Below are 16,550 nucleotides of genomic sequence, written 5' to 3' on the forward strand. Positions count from 1 at the left end.
AAGAAGCATGACCGACGCTTTATGCAGCAATGTTGTAACCATGACACTAATGACGTAATTCAGACCATTGTAAAAGAAAGCTGGAGCTGCTCTATTCTCTGTGCAAGGGCCCTTTGCTAAATGCCACCGGGAGAAATGTATACTTCTAATTTACATAGATGTAAGCAGTTTGTTTTCTGAATCTTTCATGTCTGTTTTAAATGCACTGGAAATTTTAGATTGCACTTGAAAAGCCACCCACAATTCTGAGTTTTCATTTAGATTTGTTTTCTCCCAGACAGAAGACTGCTTTTGAGAGAGAGAGAGAGATTGAGATTGAGAGAGAGAGAGAGAGAGAGAGAGAGAATTGATGCTATGGGCATGGGCAGACTTTTTAGATTGCTGCCATCTGCTTGTACAGTTGGCGTCAATTCTGGTTCAAGTGTAGGAGGCTGGAATACACAAGCTTTCTTTTCAGCAGTTTTTCCTGAGTGGTAACTCTGCTGATTCAACAGCACTCAGTTTTATTTATTCCTGAGTTTAACAGGCAAAAACCCCACAAAAAAACCCTAATGAAAAACGGAGCTGACTGTGCTGTAACACAACAGTTAATGCATTAGAGAAACCATTAAAGTGATTTTCATTGTCACTGTAGCAGAGAGGTTGTATAAACACAGAAGGTATATAAACACAGGAGGGGGAGGAGGCAGTCATAATAAAGTAGGCAACAGCATGAAATACTGAATAAAAGAGGAACACTATTTAAGAATGTAGATGGAAGGGGCCAAAATAGGGAAGTCTAAGAAATAATCCTGAAGGTTTCAGGTCCTATGACTAACTTGACCTATGACCTCCTCCCGCACATTCAAGCCCCCCGCCTCCGCCATCTGTCTATCTTGTCTGTCTGTCATATTTCTATACTGACTGACATGTGCATCCCTAGGTGGTGTACATACATTAAAATACAACACATTTTAAAAACAGGATAAAATTATTAAAACAATTATGTTCTAAAACTAATTAAAATTAATTAAAAGCCTGAGAAAACAAGTGCATCTTAAGGGTCTTACACTCAAGTTAATACACTCAAGACTGCCAGAGCTGGAGATACTGATTTTTAACAGTGAAAGCATTCCAGAGCCCTGGGGCAGCCACAGAGAAGGCCCGGTCCTGAGCAGCTACCAAACAAGTGGTAGCTGTAACCAGACCTCTCCAGATGATTTTAATAGGTGGGAGGGTTCATGACAAAGCAGGCACTCTCTTAAATTCCCTGAACCCAAGCCGATAAGGGCTTTATAAGTAATAACCAGCACTTTGTATTTTGCTCGGAAACATATCGGCAGCCAGTGCAATTCTTTTAAAATTGGTGTTATATGGTCTCTTCGGGTTATCCTGGAGACCAGTCTGGCTGCTGCATTCTGCACCAACTTTAGTTTCTGGTGACTCCATGTTTTTGTTTTTTAATAGCAACTCCCATGTTTTGCCATAATAAACTTCTGCTAGAATAGAAAAAAAAAAAGCAAAAACCTGAGCTCCCTATTGTCAAACATAGGCAGATTGGCAGGTGGTGCACATTCTGAGTCAAAAGATTAGGAAAGGATTGAGGCTACTGAATCTGATCATTGCAGCCTCATCTAGGTGTTTGTATCTGGGGATCCAGGATTGCAGCCTCATGTAGGTGTGCCCAATCTCCTTTGGGGCTACTACTAATGTAGCATAGTTATGGAGAGTCAATGTGGCATAGTGGTTCAAGTATTGGACTAGAACTGGAAATTCTTACTCAGCCATGAAGCTTCCCTTGGGCCAGTCACTCTGTCTCAGCCTAACCTACCTGACAGGGTCGCTGTGAGGATAGAATAGTGGGGAGAACCATATATCACCCTGAGCTCCTTGGAGGAAGGATGAGATATACAACATTTATCTTATGCTGGAACAAGAAGCCTTAACTTGAGAACAAAGATTCCTTACTCTAGAATACCACTCCTTGTTTTAGGATAAGTGAAACTGTGTATGTCACCTGTAATAAATAAATTAATAATTAGTCTTCAGTCTGGCTTCTAGAGACTATAATTTTGGTTGCATCTGAGTCAAATGCCTGCTGCAACTTGGCACATGTCTTTTAGATTTCTTTACTGTTTTTATTTAAAACGTTAGCCCTGTAATTTGCCTTTGAATAGTATAATAAAGTAAGGATTATAGCAGAATTCTGATAATATTTGCTATGCAAGCAAAATAAACACTTCTTTATTTGCAATAAAGTTTGTGTTAGGAGGTTATGTGCAGCAGAGCATGAAAATAGTAATGTAAATAGTATGCTATAAGGAAGGCTTTTGTATACTTTAACTTGACATGCTGTCTCTGGGGATTTGCAAAAGGCTGTGTAACTCTCCTTTGCTGGGTATAGATTCCCCCCCCCCAGACAATATGCAAACATTAGAGATAATTATGAAATGGATGAACAGGGAGATTAATTTCAATTTTGGACTTTTGAACTCCTGCTTTGCAGAATATAGTTATTTAAATTCATGGATAAATATTCATAGTAATGTTTCCTGTCTTAAGATGTCAAATATGAAACTGATGTTAACCATATTTTTTAATGTTTCCAATTTTCATTAAAATGAGAGACAAGCCCAGTGTTTTAAAATACCTTGCATAAGGTAGAAGAAAATCTTGTTTCACTGAGCATGAGTCGGCAGTGTGATGCCACTACAAAAAAGGCTAACTCAGTTGTAGGCTGCTTTAACAGAACTATAGTTTTAGAGACACAAGAAGTAATATTTTCACTTTATGATAACATTATTCCACATGAGCCAGACTTCACTGTGCTCAGTTTTGGACACTGCACTTTTGAAAAGAATGTAGACAAATTGGAATGGGTTTGGAGTAAGGAAGTGAAGGAGATCAGATTCTAGAAAACTAGCCCTAACAGGTAAGATTGAAGGAACTGGGTATGTTTGGCCTAGAAAATAGAATACTCTGGGGTGGGGGGGTGGGACATTATAATATTATCCAAATACCTGAAGGGCTTTCACAAGAAGAGGTCAAAGACCTATCTTCTGCCCCTAGAGGGTAGGAGTAAATCTGATGGACTTAGGTTACAGATTTTGATTGAATACAAGGATAAAGTTCCTAGTGGTAAGAGCTTCTGTTCTCTCTGGAAGGCAATTCTGGGGGAAAAGAGTGTTCCAAAGAAGAGGGGCAGCCACAGAGTAGGCCCTTCTACAGGCCCAGGCACCATGCACTACACCAGGGTCCCCGGGACACTTATGTGGGTGATACCTGCCTAAGCATAATTTAGGCTAGGTGGGTTTTTTGGTTTTTTAAAATGTCATTTTTTAAAGAGTTTGTTGAAATAGTTTGAAGGGTATTTTGTATGGTGGTGTGAATATTTTTCAGGTTGGAATTGGGAGAAAATGCATTCAAATACTCAAGTCAACAACTAAGTGCACCAGCTAGTCTTGTTCATGTCACTCTCTCCAGCTAAAGCTACCTTACTAGTCGCAAGCATAAAACAAGAAATTATTATGAAGGAAAGCAATTTAAAAGTAGTTTTAAAACAACACTTGTCTTGTGGTACAATATTTTCTATAGTCTTGTATTAAACTGCTACCAGAATATCTTCTGTTCTCTCATTGAAAAAAGTATATACAGTCTTGGCTGTTCTCTAGTAAAGTCAAGGAGGATTCCTCTCCATTTTGCCTCCTCAAAGGCTTGAGGCAATACTCAATACAGAATTAACCAAACTATTCTGATTTGCCATCCATGAAAGGAGTTCAACCTGAAGTAAATGTTGTGCTTTAGCCGAAGGCATAACTGAACACAAGTCAAGTCATTGCTACCTCATGACATTTTGCTTCTTGAAGCAGTGCACCAACTGAAGCAGTGCACCAACTTGAAGCAGTGTACCAACTGGCAACCTCCTTACTATTGTTTTTCTAATAAAACCTCACCTCCATTTCTGTCCAACTTTCAAATCTCTTCTCCCCACCTTCCTTTTCTGTTAGGAAGGGATGAGGAAAAGTACCATGGTGCTGTTTGGCCTTCTTTCCTCTGCAGGGCATTCATGGAGAACGATAATGGATAGGCAGCTGTACCACCTCTGAAAACTGGCCACAATATGTCAACTGAAGTCCCCTGCTTCACCAGTTTTGTGGTAGGGTCTATGAACCAACTACATCGAAACTACTGAAAGCAATTTTTCTGCTCTTGTGTCATTTACTCTCTTAACCATTCTGCATTGTTTCTTATTAAAGATACACCTCTCTGCACAAAATTAGGCATAGAGTTGGTTACTAACCAGATGTTTGTCATCAGTGCATATCTGCTACCTCAGATGAAGCTTGGAGAATGATAGCCAGAGAAAATGCAGAACATTTTGACCCAAAATATCTGTAAAGCAGAGGAAAAATAATGAAGCCCGGAAACTTGAAATTTAAAAGGTAGTAGGAAAACTGCTATTTAACAGCTCTGTTAAATGGCCTGTTCTGTAGCATCTCATATTATTTTCTTATTTTAAAGGACATTTCAATAGAATATGAGTTGTTTCTGTGCTGGTTTATTCCAGTATGCCTAACTCTGCCAGCCCAGGTAAGGAACTCAGAAAACATGAACTAGGAATATCAGTTTAGAGGAAGAAGCAAGCATCCAGAGCCCTCCAGGGATTCAGAAAGGGATGACACAGATAAAGAGCAGCTCTCTGAACAGGAAAACAGTAGAACGATGTGGCAGAAGCCCTAGTAAGATTGTATTAGTCCAATCTTAGTCCAGGACATGATGCATGCCATGTAGACTCGAACACACTTGGAGCAGTGAAGCGCAGCCCATCAATACGTTATCCCTCTTGTTCAATGACAGTCCATCCCTATATGGTAGCCTCTAGCAAAAGGTCCTGATGATAATCTAATGTTTATGATGAGAATGTGATGTTCTTGTCACATTGATGTGGCTTTTTGCTGTATGATAAATACCCATGAATGGAAGGTATTTCCATTATGGGAGGAAAACCATAATCATTCATGTACAGGGCCATCACTGCTGTGTACTATATCATTTTGCAATATTGTGCAGTAATAATAGTAAAATCATTATATATTAAAGAGTGCAGTTATCCCCCTTCATCAAAACATGCATCATGTAACTATTCTCATCCCACCATTAACACTGCTTGTGAATTCTATTTGCACATTAACATCTGTTTGATTGCCTTGTGGAGAAGTGTTGAACGGCTGTAATGCAAAGTATTTAGACCCATTACACTAGTGTGTTTTCAGATGATTATGTATGTGACTGCTGTGATTTAATGCCTGAACTGATTGCTGCTGTACTCAGAGAAAAGAGGCAGACACCAACTCTGGGATTTGTCAGCCAAATCTTTATTGAGAAACATGACAAACATGGCAAATCAAAGTCAGAATACAGATATTGGTTTGAACCCTTTCACAGGGTGCTCTTAAATGAATGGAGGATGCTTCAATTGGTGTAAGAGGCTGGCCCTTCCAGCTGCAGTCCCCTTTGCCACATGCCACTCTGTTCTGTATGGCTCCCCAACTACTGGGCGTGGATTTTCAGAGAGGCAGAAGGGTGGCAGACTGAAAGGGGAGCAGGAAATGTCCATGTCACTAGTGTGGACATGGATCGAAACCATTATAAACCACACTGGGAGCTCCAGAGGATATAAATACAGTATAATAATAAATATCATAAACTTTTGGTCAACCTTTTGACTGCTTAGTCAAAAGCACTTGAAAATGCCAAAAGTAGTTTGATTTTAAAGATAACACAAGTTATGTGTTATATCTACTATTACTGTTTGTATTTTCTTGCTCTTTGAGAACTTACCTGGTTAGAAGCTATCTGTCTGAAATCTGATACATGAACTTGCAAAAAACATCTGACAAAGTCCCCCACCAAAAGTTCTTGAGTAAATAGGTCTTTCGTGGTTTGGTAAATGGTTACAGAACAGGAAGCAGAGAGTAGGAATAAATGCACAATTTTCACAATAGAAGGAGATAAGTGGGTTACCAAAGGATCTGTATTGGGACTGGTGCTCTTCAACATGTTCACAGATGATCGGGATTAGGGGTAAGTAGCACATTTGTAGGTGACACCAGGCTGTTCAGCAGATTGTGAAAAGCCCCTTTTTGTCAGTGTGATATATGTTTGGGATTTTTTTGGTACACAACAGGAAAGCATTTACAAGGATTCATACTGAAACAACTTAGCCACTACAAGTTGAATGATCTATTACATTTGACAGTTTATTTCCTTTAGGAATTCAATGGAAACCTTGTTTGAAAAGAGGTGAAAAGTTATTAAATCAAAATTAGTCTTTTCTCACCCTTGGGTGTTCCCATCATTTATCCTTTTTTTGCTTTGGCTGTACATCCTCATGCCATCCCCCGCCCCCCTGTTTGTATCTCCATTTGCTAAGGAACAAAGGGACAGAATCTTGCAGTCACTGTCAGGGTAGGTTAAACAGAAGGCTAGATGGGATTTGGGGGCAAAATGTATTGCTAGCATTCACTCCAAAGGTTGGAGAAGTTCTAACTATGATTGAAACATCTTGGCTAAGTACTCATGTTAGCTCCCAGAAACCATGTTAACTCTAATGGCATTCTTTGCTATTGATGCTGTTTTTTGGTTAACCTTTTATTTCAATAAACTTTATATTTACAAGTAACGCACATATTATTGTGTTCATTTTAACATATTCCTCCCCACTTTGGTACAATATTTTATGTATAGTAACTACAGAAACTAGTTTCTGAATAGTAACTATGAAGGAAAAAGAAAAGGAAGGGAGGAGAGGAAAGGAACGGGGAGGGAAAATAGATAAGATAACAATAAACACATTGACTGACATGATACAGTGACGGAAGAAGGCTGCAGGTCAGCAAGAAGTCCTCCGCTTCCTGTGCTTAAAGCTTCTTTGTGCAGTGAACCAAGTGCGGAGGGGCAGGAAAAGGGATTTTCATGTTTCTCCCCTTCCTCCAGAATTCTTTTCCACTTGTATAAATATTTATTATTTATTTATTTATTTATTTGATTTATATACCCCCCTTCCAAAATGGCTCAGGGCGGTTTATAATTAAAACAAGCCACTAAAACAATAAAAACTAAAACAAATTAAAAACAATATAGCAATTAACAATATAAAAACGTTTTAAAATAGGATTAAACAGTTTACAGTAATTAAAAGCCCCAAAATTGGGTTAAAATTTAAAAACCCTGGAAAGCCAGGCCAAACAAATACATTTTAAGGGCTCTCCTGAAGGCTAACAGAGAATTCAAATTACGGATTTCTGCAGGGAGCGCATTCCACAGCCCCAGAGCAGCCATAGAGAAGGCCTGCCTCTGATTCGCCACCAGATGAGCTGGTGGTAACTGGAGGCAGACCTCCTCAGATGACCTTAATGTGCGGTGGGGATCACGCAGAAGAAGGCGCTCTCTAAGGTAACTCGGGCCTAAGCCGTTCAGGGCTTTAAAGGTAATCACCAGCACTTTGTATTTTGCCCGGAAACATATCGGCAGCCAGTGCAGTTGTTTCAAAATAGGTGTAATATGGTCTCTCCGGGTACGTCCCAAATATGTCCCAGGTCCCAAAGCACATGGGCGGAACTACGATTGAGCAAGAGGAGACAGTTGTCTGGGGGCCCCACTGCCTTGAGGGGCCCTCAGAGACATGTCACATGACTCCCCATTGCCCACTCAGCCAGTCCCCCTTGCACTGTTTGCACTCTCTCTTGCTTGTCCTCCTGGCCGGCAATCTAAGCAACTGCAAGCTGCTAGAGCTCCTTCTCTCCCCGCCTCTCAGCTGATCGGCGGGTGGGCAGTGCTTCCAGAGAGGTCTCCGTGCAGGCCTCCCTGAATCCTGAACTCAAGTGCTGAAGGAAGAAGGCAGGCAGAGTGGCCAGCGCTGGCTGCCCTTACCCACCACAGTTCTCTGCAGAACTGTGAAGCAAGTGTTGTGCTTTTATTTTATTTTATTTTTCTTTAGAAATGGAAAGCTGGTTGGACATGTCCAAAAACCTCACTCACACTATTTACACTGTATGTCATCAGTCAGTATGATTCTGTAATGATATGAAATGTTAAGGAGGCCCTGCACATGCTGATTTGCTCCCCAGCCCCACACTCCACTAGGGATGACCCTGATTCTGAGCACCTGCAGAGGTTTTTTATCTCAGAACAGTGAGAGACCACAACCAGCCCTACTTCCACATTGGGAAGCAGGGAAAATGACTTTTAAGACAGAGGGCGTAACTTCAGGAGCTCCTTGAGACACCCAAGAATTGGTAGGATGGTAGGGGGCACCCAGGGGTACCTGCCACCCAAACCCCAAAGCAATCGGACACTCGTACGATCTTTTATGAATTTTTGAAAATTATTTTTTTTCCTCATAGGGTATAATGGGACTCGAACCAGCCCATTATACCTTATTGTGGAGCACCCATGGGTGCCAACAACCATGCAAACCCCGAAGCAATCAGACACCCCTATGATTTTTTTATGAATATTTGAAATATTTTTAATTATTTTTATCATAGGGTATAATAGTACCTGAACCAGCCCATATCCCCTATTGTGGAGCACCTAGGGGCACAAAAGTGGGGTAGGTGGTAGACAACCAGGGGTGCCTACTATCCACAAAGTTCCAAGGCAATCGCACACTCCTCTGATTATTGGTGAATTTTAAAGTTATTTTGGAATTCCTCATAGAGAATAATTAGGATTGCAGCAAATGTATAGCTTCACGTCGGGGAGAAAAGGGTGTCCTAGAGTGGAGTGTGGTGGGTGGTAGTTCCCAAGGTGGGCAAGGAAGCTATCAGAATTATTTGAAAGGAATTGGGCAAAAGGCTGGTTTTTAAGTGATTTTTGAAGTTTACGCGACTTTAAGGTTAAAATAAAGAAGCATGGAGGTATCAGCAAATGTATAGCTTCACGTGGCGGGGAAAGGGGTGTCCAAGAGCAGAGTGTGGTGGGTGGTAGTGCCCAAGGGGGGCCAGGTAGCTATCAGAATTATTTGAAAGGAATTGCACAAAGGGCTGATTTTTAAGTGATTTTTGAAGTTTGTGTCTTTAAGGTTAGCAATGAGAGTGGATTCATAGTTCGTCATTGAAAATCTTATATGCTACCAAAGAATCTACACTCAGAATACTTCAGAAACTACAAAACCCAGTACCCCATGGGTTAGCAACCCATGGAGGTGGTTGGCACCCTCGCTCTGGGCCACCCCAGCACCCCCCAAGTGCAGTTATGGGGCTGCTGAAACCTCCATTCTTCTCTATGAAGAAAACGCTTAAAGCCACTTGTGGGGTACTGGGGTGGCCAAGAGTGAGTGGTGGTCTAGTGCAAAGAGGGTGCCAACCACTCCCATGGGTTGCTAACCCATGGGGTACTGGGTTTTGTTGTTTCTGAAGTGTTCTGAGTGTAGATTCTTTGGTAGCATATAAGATTTTCAATGACAAACTATTAATCCACTCTCATTGCTAACCTTAAAGACACATAAACTTCAAAAATCACTTAAAAATCAGCCCTTTGCCCAATTCCTTTCAAATAATTCTGATAGCTTCCTTGCCCACCCTAGGAACTACCACCCACCCAACAGAATCCTCCATTTTGTTGCCTGTTTTACATTATTACACTACATTACATTAAGTTGCTTATGTTCTAAAATGGCTGCCTGTTCTCCGCTAATTCTAATAGCTTGTGTTCTAAGGTCAAAAGTTCAACGTTTCTGTTAAACTGTTCTGTCAAGAAACAGGAAAAAAAATTCTGGTTTTTGTTAGTTCTGATTTTAGAAACCCCCCCCCCCCCAAGTGAGTGGAGTTACATGTATAAAAATTGATGGATTTGGGCAGCTGAGATAGTCTTAGAGAACCAGGAGAGAAGATTTGAATTAAGATGAGCTGCTGAAAATAGAGCTGAGAAATCACTGGGAGAGCTAAGTTGAAAGCTGTCTTGAGAACTGAATCGCTCTTAAAGTAGATGAAGGAACAGAATGGAATTGAACCCACCTGTACTGGAAAGAGCAAGGCCTGTGGCTGAGCAAGGGGAAAAAGCAAGGCTCACTGCAGAAGCTGATCAGAGGTGATGTTAAGAAAACTCCTGATAAAGGACTCTGGGTTAAGGCACAGTATTAGGTGCAAATTAGATTGGATAAGTTCCCCCCACCCATCTTATTTGTTCCTTTGTGGTCATATGGCTGCTGGGTTTTTAAATCTACTGTTTTGAATTTGACTGTTTTAAAGTAAAATTTCTCCTTTTGAATTTTAAAATCTGCAGTTTGAGTCTGTTACACCCATCCCACACATAGAAGCCTTTCCACATGGATGGCTGTTTTAGTTGACACAGCCCAAACAATTAAAGTCTACTTGGTGGCAGCGGTGAAGCTTAAAATCACGGGATTGGTTGAGACTAGACCATGACAGCAGGCTTCAACAGGAGCACGGGGTAAGGAGAAGGGACTACGGTTGATCAGATTCTTGTAGGCTTTGAAAAGGGCATGAGGAAAGAGGAGAGGCTGTGAGCAGCCCCTTTTCCTCAACACGAACTCCTTTCAAAGTCTGCTGCTGACAGCCTTCCTACCATTGCTGCCGCTGCTGTGGCTTTCTCCATTCTTCTCCTTCCAGAAGGCAGAGGGGAAAGAGAATGGAAAAGCTGCTGCAGTGGCAAGTGGCAGGGCTTTCCCCAGGCAGAGGGAAGGGGAAGAGATTGGGGTTGGGGAGGGTCAGGCAGGTGTGATGGCACCCATGGTAGTTGGGAGAAGAGCAGCGGCACCCACGACCTCCCTGCACCCACTATCTGAGGCAACCAAGCCTTGTGAAAAGTTTGGCCCTGATTTCGTGTGTGTGTCATACAAGTGTTGTATTGCAGGACTGCAGGACTTTGGCCTTGCAGAACAGTTGTGCACCCTGCCAAATAACAACAGCTGGGAGTTGTAGTCCAGCTGTTGGTGGGCTACCCATCAACCCCAGACAGAGTGGCCAATGGTCAGGAATGATGGTAGTTGTAGTACAACAGCTGGAGGGCTGAAGTTGTGCAGCCCTGTCATATGCTGATCATTCTGGAAGGGTAGAAGGACCATTGCTAGTTTTCCTCTTGGAGAGCTCTTTCAGGAAGAGCATTCTTTCAGTCTTGCTCTTCAGTCCACAGCTGATGACTTCATACCATCTAAGGGCACAAGCTTCATACCTATGAGGTCATTGTTGCTAGGCGATATCGAAGTTGTAACAGATGCTGGCCATCCATGAGGGGACCAGATTGTTCTGGTGCTTTAACTATTGGATGGAAACCAAAGTGTCTCCCCAGAACATAGAAGTGGGCCATCCCTAACCTAGACTAAGTAATCTCATTAATAAGATTTCCCCTTGGACAGTTTCTTATTACGTATTTTTTTTTCTCAAAGGGAAGGAAACATATATTGTTACTTGTAGCTACTCCTATTCCTATTGTTTATCTTGCATAGGATTAATTGCTTTGTCTTTGCCTTATTCATTGCCTTTTGATTTTAGGCTTTTTGTATTGTATCATGAACTCTTTTAGGCTTGTTTTAATTAGTCTGGTTGCTGTAGTGAAACTAGGAACCTTTAAACTCTGTTATAGCACCACTATTTTTGTCTTTCATATATTTAATCAAATGTCATTGTTAACATAATTAATTTTAAGCTTGCATTATTATGAAATACAAAATATAAAGCAATAGTTAATTTTCTTTTAATTTTGTTTGGAAGAATTAATGTTGCTTGGAAGATTTAAATGCTCTCTAGCTGTTAGTTAATTGCTAACATTACTTTTTTTCCCAGGCAAATTTTATTCTTTAGCTGAATCATTTTTTGAATAGATCTTATGCTGGTGTCAGTTTGGAAGAAACTCTAAAAATTCAATATTAAGGCAAAAATCATATGAACTGAATATCTGATATAACAAAAAGCTAGACTCTAATGTGTTTTATGAAACAAAAATGACTAGATCCTGGAACCTGAACTTAATAAATGAATCATGATTCCACTAATTATGTCCAGATGATATGCTTTTATAGATACTTTGTGATTTAGACTGAATGGGTCTATCTCATGCCTATGTGCACGTTAGCAGCTCCTGGTTACTCCCATCCAAGTGTTCCTGCCTACTACCTGCCTCCCTTTCATTTTCCCTTTTGATCACAGTCTCCTTATCCCTAGAATTTACTGCTTGGTTTTGATATCTAGCATTCCCTATGTCTGGCTTTGGCATACATTTATCTTCTGATCCTGTTGGTTATCTAAACCTACTAATTGATGGGACTTCTATTTAGATTTTCCCACATGATCCCCACGTTTACTCTGCTAAGCACAACTAGTTTTACCTTTTCATGGACCATCAAAATCAGTATAAGACTATTTGGAAAGACATTCTTTCTGTGACATGTAGCAACTCGGCAGTTAAATAGCTCCATTGTTTTCATTGTCCTTTAATGTGTGGGCTATTGAAATGCTGCATAAACTCAATCCTCCAGTTGTTTTTGGACTACCATCATCTCCAGCCATAGTTGCCAATAGTCAGGGATGATGGGAATTGTAGTTCAAAATCTGTAAGAGGGCCAAAGTTGTGCAGCCCTAGTCTTGTTGTGTATTGCTTTGCACCATTAATATTATTATTGCTGGTGATGGTTGGAGATGGGGTGGGGGTTGCCGTAGTGGGCCACTGATGTTTCTGACTTTAGAGAATAACAGCAAAAAGATAGATCCCTTTCCTGAGGAGCTTAGCATCTAAGATCCACTATGGAGTGGGCAGGAAAGAGGGAAGTAGATGAAGGCAAGTGTAAACAAGATGAATTTGCCAGTCAGTCTGGGCTCGTTTCAGGGCCCTCTCAGCAAACTGTAGTCACAAGAGAATGGCTCCATCACACTAAACAGTGCTCTAGTGGTTAGAATGTTGGACTAGAACTGGGAGCACCAAAGTTCAAATCCCTGGGCAGGCATGAAACTCAGAGGTAACTCTGAGCCAGTATCTACAGGGTGATTGTGAGGATAAGCATAACTATGTATCTGGACTCTTTGGAAGGAGCAGGATTTAAGTGTAAAAATACACAAAATAAAGGCTATGAACAAGAGGTGAAGTCCAAGATAATCAGTGGGCTCTTGGCATTTGGCTAATGATGCTGATTTGTGATGCTGGCTCTGAGTTCAGTTTGGTTGTTGTTGAGCTTAGCTATGCTAGGGAATGAGTTTGAACTGAGGCTTCATGGAAAGGCAGGTTTTGAGAAGGGGTTTAATGGAAGACAGAGATGATGTCACATAGGTTTCTTTGGGAGAGACCTATAAGCATAAGAGGAATCCAGGGAGAAAGAGTGGTGTTTATAAGGGAGGGGCAGACCATTGGAGGGCCGTGTGGAGGAGAGAATGTCATGGTTGGGATATGTGATACAAGTTAAGGGTAAGGGTGGCAAATTATGAAGGTGCAGATAGAGAGTTTGTTCTGAATCTGGAAGTGGAAAAAGGATTTCAGGAGGAGCATCACATGATCTGAACATTTTGGCAGCAGAGATTTGGATATAGGTAAAAGGACTAAGCTGCAATGATGGAAAGTCAGAATGGGGAAGGTTGCAGTACTGAATGTGGGAGATTATTAAAGCATGAACCAGTGTTTTGCTATGGGAATGTAAAGAAAGTGTGTGTGTGTATGAGACATGACTTGGTAATGCACTAGATATAGGAAGGAATCAAAGAAAGTCAACAGCCTGGATGGTGACATTAACAGTGACTCTGGAAAACATATGAGGAGAAGAGAGGCATGAGAAAGAGGGCTATTGCCTTCATGTCCTGTTTTAGGAGTGTGCACTGATTGCAGTTCATGCAGTGGTCTGAATTTGGACCATTCTGCAGTACAGTGGACAGTTTCAGCACAGCTGAACCTCAAACCACTGTGGAGGTTCAAGGCGGCACTGGCGGCAGCGGCGAGTGGCACCTCTAACAGTGTCAGCCTTACCAGCTGGAGCACCACTCCAAACAGCTTTCTGCTGCTGCAGCATATGCATGGAGGCTAGATGAGTGACAGAGCCACGGTGGCACTGGTGCAGGCTGTCGGAGGAAGCACCACTGTAGTAGTAAGCTGCTTGAAGTGACAGTCTGGCTGATAAGGTCCTCTATCTGTACTGTTAAAGGTGCCGCTTGCTCCTCCCCCTCATGGCATCTCAAACCGCCAGATTGGTTCACCAGACCACGCCAAACTGGTGGTCCATGGACTGGACTCAATTTGGACCAGATCATGAACCGTGTTTGTGTGCTCCCTGGAGGCATCTGTTTGACTACTATGGAAAATGGGATGCTAGAGATGATGGCCTGATCTGATTCACTGGATCTGATTATAGATTTGATCTGATTCATCGGGGCTGCTCTTATGTTTTAGAGGATGCCATATGAGAGGGGGGAAAGGTGAGGAAGATCTTGCTTGTGGAAATTCGGACTGAACAATTGCAAAAACTAGCTGAGGACAAATTGGCATGGAAACCTAGGGCATGAAAGGAGTCCAGCAGGATTTGGTGATTAACTGTATCAAAAGCAGAGAGAGATCAAGGAGGATGAGGACAGAGTAGAGACCTTTTGAAATTGGTAGTGAGGAGATTATAAGTGATTTTGGTGGGAAATAATTTGCAGAAGGCGGATTTATATTGGAGAGGGCTACCCAAGGCAATAGAACCTCAAGTACAGAGCTAGGGAGCATTGATTTTGCAGCTTGAATCTAATAATCCTCAACTCCATAGTTGAGTTGTATGCTTGCAGCTAATATGTGTCCAAAAGTGTTACATTTCTCATTTGTTTGCAGAGTTTGATGTTTATAAAAGCTCAAAAACTGAGTTTTTAAAATTTCATGTTTTCCAGTGTGCATCCTTATAAAAAGTACATTATTACAGAAGATTTCCATGGAAACAATTACCATAAAGTATTGATCAAACAGGATAGATTAGTAAACACAGGAGGATATAGAGGTTGTTGCCATAGAAACACAGATATTTAGAGAAATACAGTATAAGAGAATGCCTATTGTTTCTTTTCTTTTAGTTACACAACTGCTCAAAATAACTTCATTCCATGCAGTTGTCTGAGTTTTTTTACACTACAGAAACTAGCTTATGCCATACTTTGTATTTCTGTTTTTAGAAAATACAGTTTTCTTCAAAATGAATGTGAATTTTACAAAAATAGATCACTTTAAGTTAAATCATATAATAAACTTATTCAAACCTTTTTAAAGTGTACCATTTTCAAAAAGAACAGCAATAATTCCAATTACAATATTGAACATTATCTAAATTATGTTTATTATTAATTGGAACATATTTTAATGTATATTTCAAGTGAACATTTTGGTTGCAAAAGAACCATTGCTCCTTCCCCCTGATTTGATAACAAAGGGTTGAACAGGTCTTTGAGTAAATTAAATGGCTTGGGAAGCAGAGGCGTATCTAGGGAAAATAGCGCCTAGGGCAAGCACTGAAATTGCACCCCCCCGCCCAATCTGACACCCATCTTTCAGATAACTTTACTATAGTTCAGGGGTTCCCAACCTGTGGTACTCCAGACATTGCTGAACTACAACTCCCATCATTCCATGCATAAAAACTGTAGCAGGGGATGATGTGAGTTGTGGTGCAGCAACATCTGGAGTACCACAGGTTGGGAACCCCTGCTTTAGTTGAAGGGCTTCCCAAATCAAGGGCAAAAAAATAGATATACTTCTAAGCATACAATGGGTAAAAGAGACAAAGCTGTTCCACCAAAAAGCTATGTAAATATAAAAACACAGAAAAGTTACATAAAAGCTTAAGTATCACAAGATTATTGTTTGGGACAACAGCAGACAGAGCAGGAAAGAGTTGTGAGTTCATCTTTTTCTGCTGTGTGTTGGCAGCACAGAAATAGGAAACTTTGCCTTAGCATTCCAGTGCGGTAGCTACCTGCTGCTTCTTCTCCCCCCCTCCACCTGCAGCAAAGCGTGGCTTCCACTCCCTTTCTTGCACGGCTGCCCCAAGAGCTGCTTGGGATTGGGCCCCCCAGCTTCCCTTCTTCCCCTCAGCTCCCAAGGAAATCACTGTGTGCAGTCAAAATTTGGGGAGAGGAAGCCACGCTTTGCTGCAGGTGTGTGTGTGTGTGTGTGCGGGGGGAGAACAAACAAACACAGGGCTAAGGAAGCAGAGGGTGCTGGGGGAAGGAACGTGGTGGAGGGAAAACACACACGCACACACACAGGGCTAAGGAAGGCGCTGGGGGAAGGAACATGGGGGAAACAAACACAAACACAGGGCTCTGCACCCAGAAGATGAAGAACAGGACTTAAAGTGGATTCTAATACAGTCTGCCCTAAGGAGCACCAAAACACATGCACCCAAGGCAGGGAGGGCTTAATTGCTGGAGGCCTGCGGAAAAAGAAGAAACCCCTCCTCACTTCAATTTCCGTTGGAGGGAGGCAACCAGATTAAAGACACAAATTTGTGTGATGCACGCACCCCCCAGACCCCAATCCAAGCAGCACACCCCAGCCCAGACCCCCACCCTCCAAGGAGTCTTAGTCTTTACATGGGGGGGCGG

At 41.6% G+C, this 16,550-nt stretch overlaps 1 protein-coding gene across 12 annotated transcripts in view; it reads left to right on the forward strand.

Annotated features, from left to right (window-relative positions):
• PDE4B (phosphodiesterase 4B) overlaps positions 1 to 16,550 on the forward strand; it is a 442,933-nt gene that overhangs the window by 169,930 nt on the left and 256,453 nt on the right. Inside the window, exon 1 of one of the 12 annotated variants that reach the window (XM_053250564.1) lies at positions 10,391 to 10,434. The exons of the other annotated variants lie outside the window; for them this stretch is intronic. Coding sequence (XP_053106539.1) covers positions 10,406 to 10,434 — 29 coding nt within the window. The 5' untranslated portion in view covers positions 10,391 to 10,405. Of the gene's footprint in view, positions 1 to 10,390; positions 10,435 to 16,550 lie in introns of those variants that run through there. 12 annotated transcript variants of the gene reach the window in all.

The sequence above is a fragment of the Hemicordylus capensis genome, chromosome 4, assembly GCF_027244095.1.
Source record: "Hemicordylus capensis ecotype Gifberg chromosome 4, rHemCap1.1.pri, whole genome shotgun sequence".
In the NCBI taxonomy this organism is placed as follows: domain Eukaryota; kingdom Metazoa; phylum Chordata; class Lepidosauria; order Squamata; family Cordylidae; genus Hemicordylus; species Hemicordylus capensis.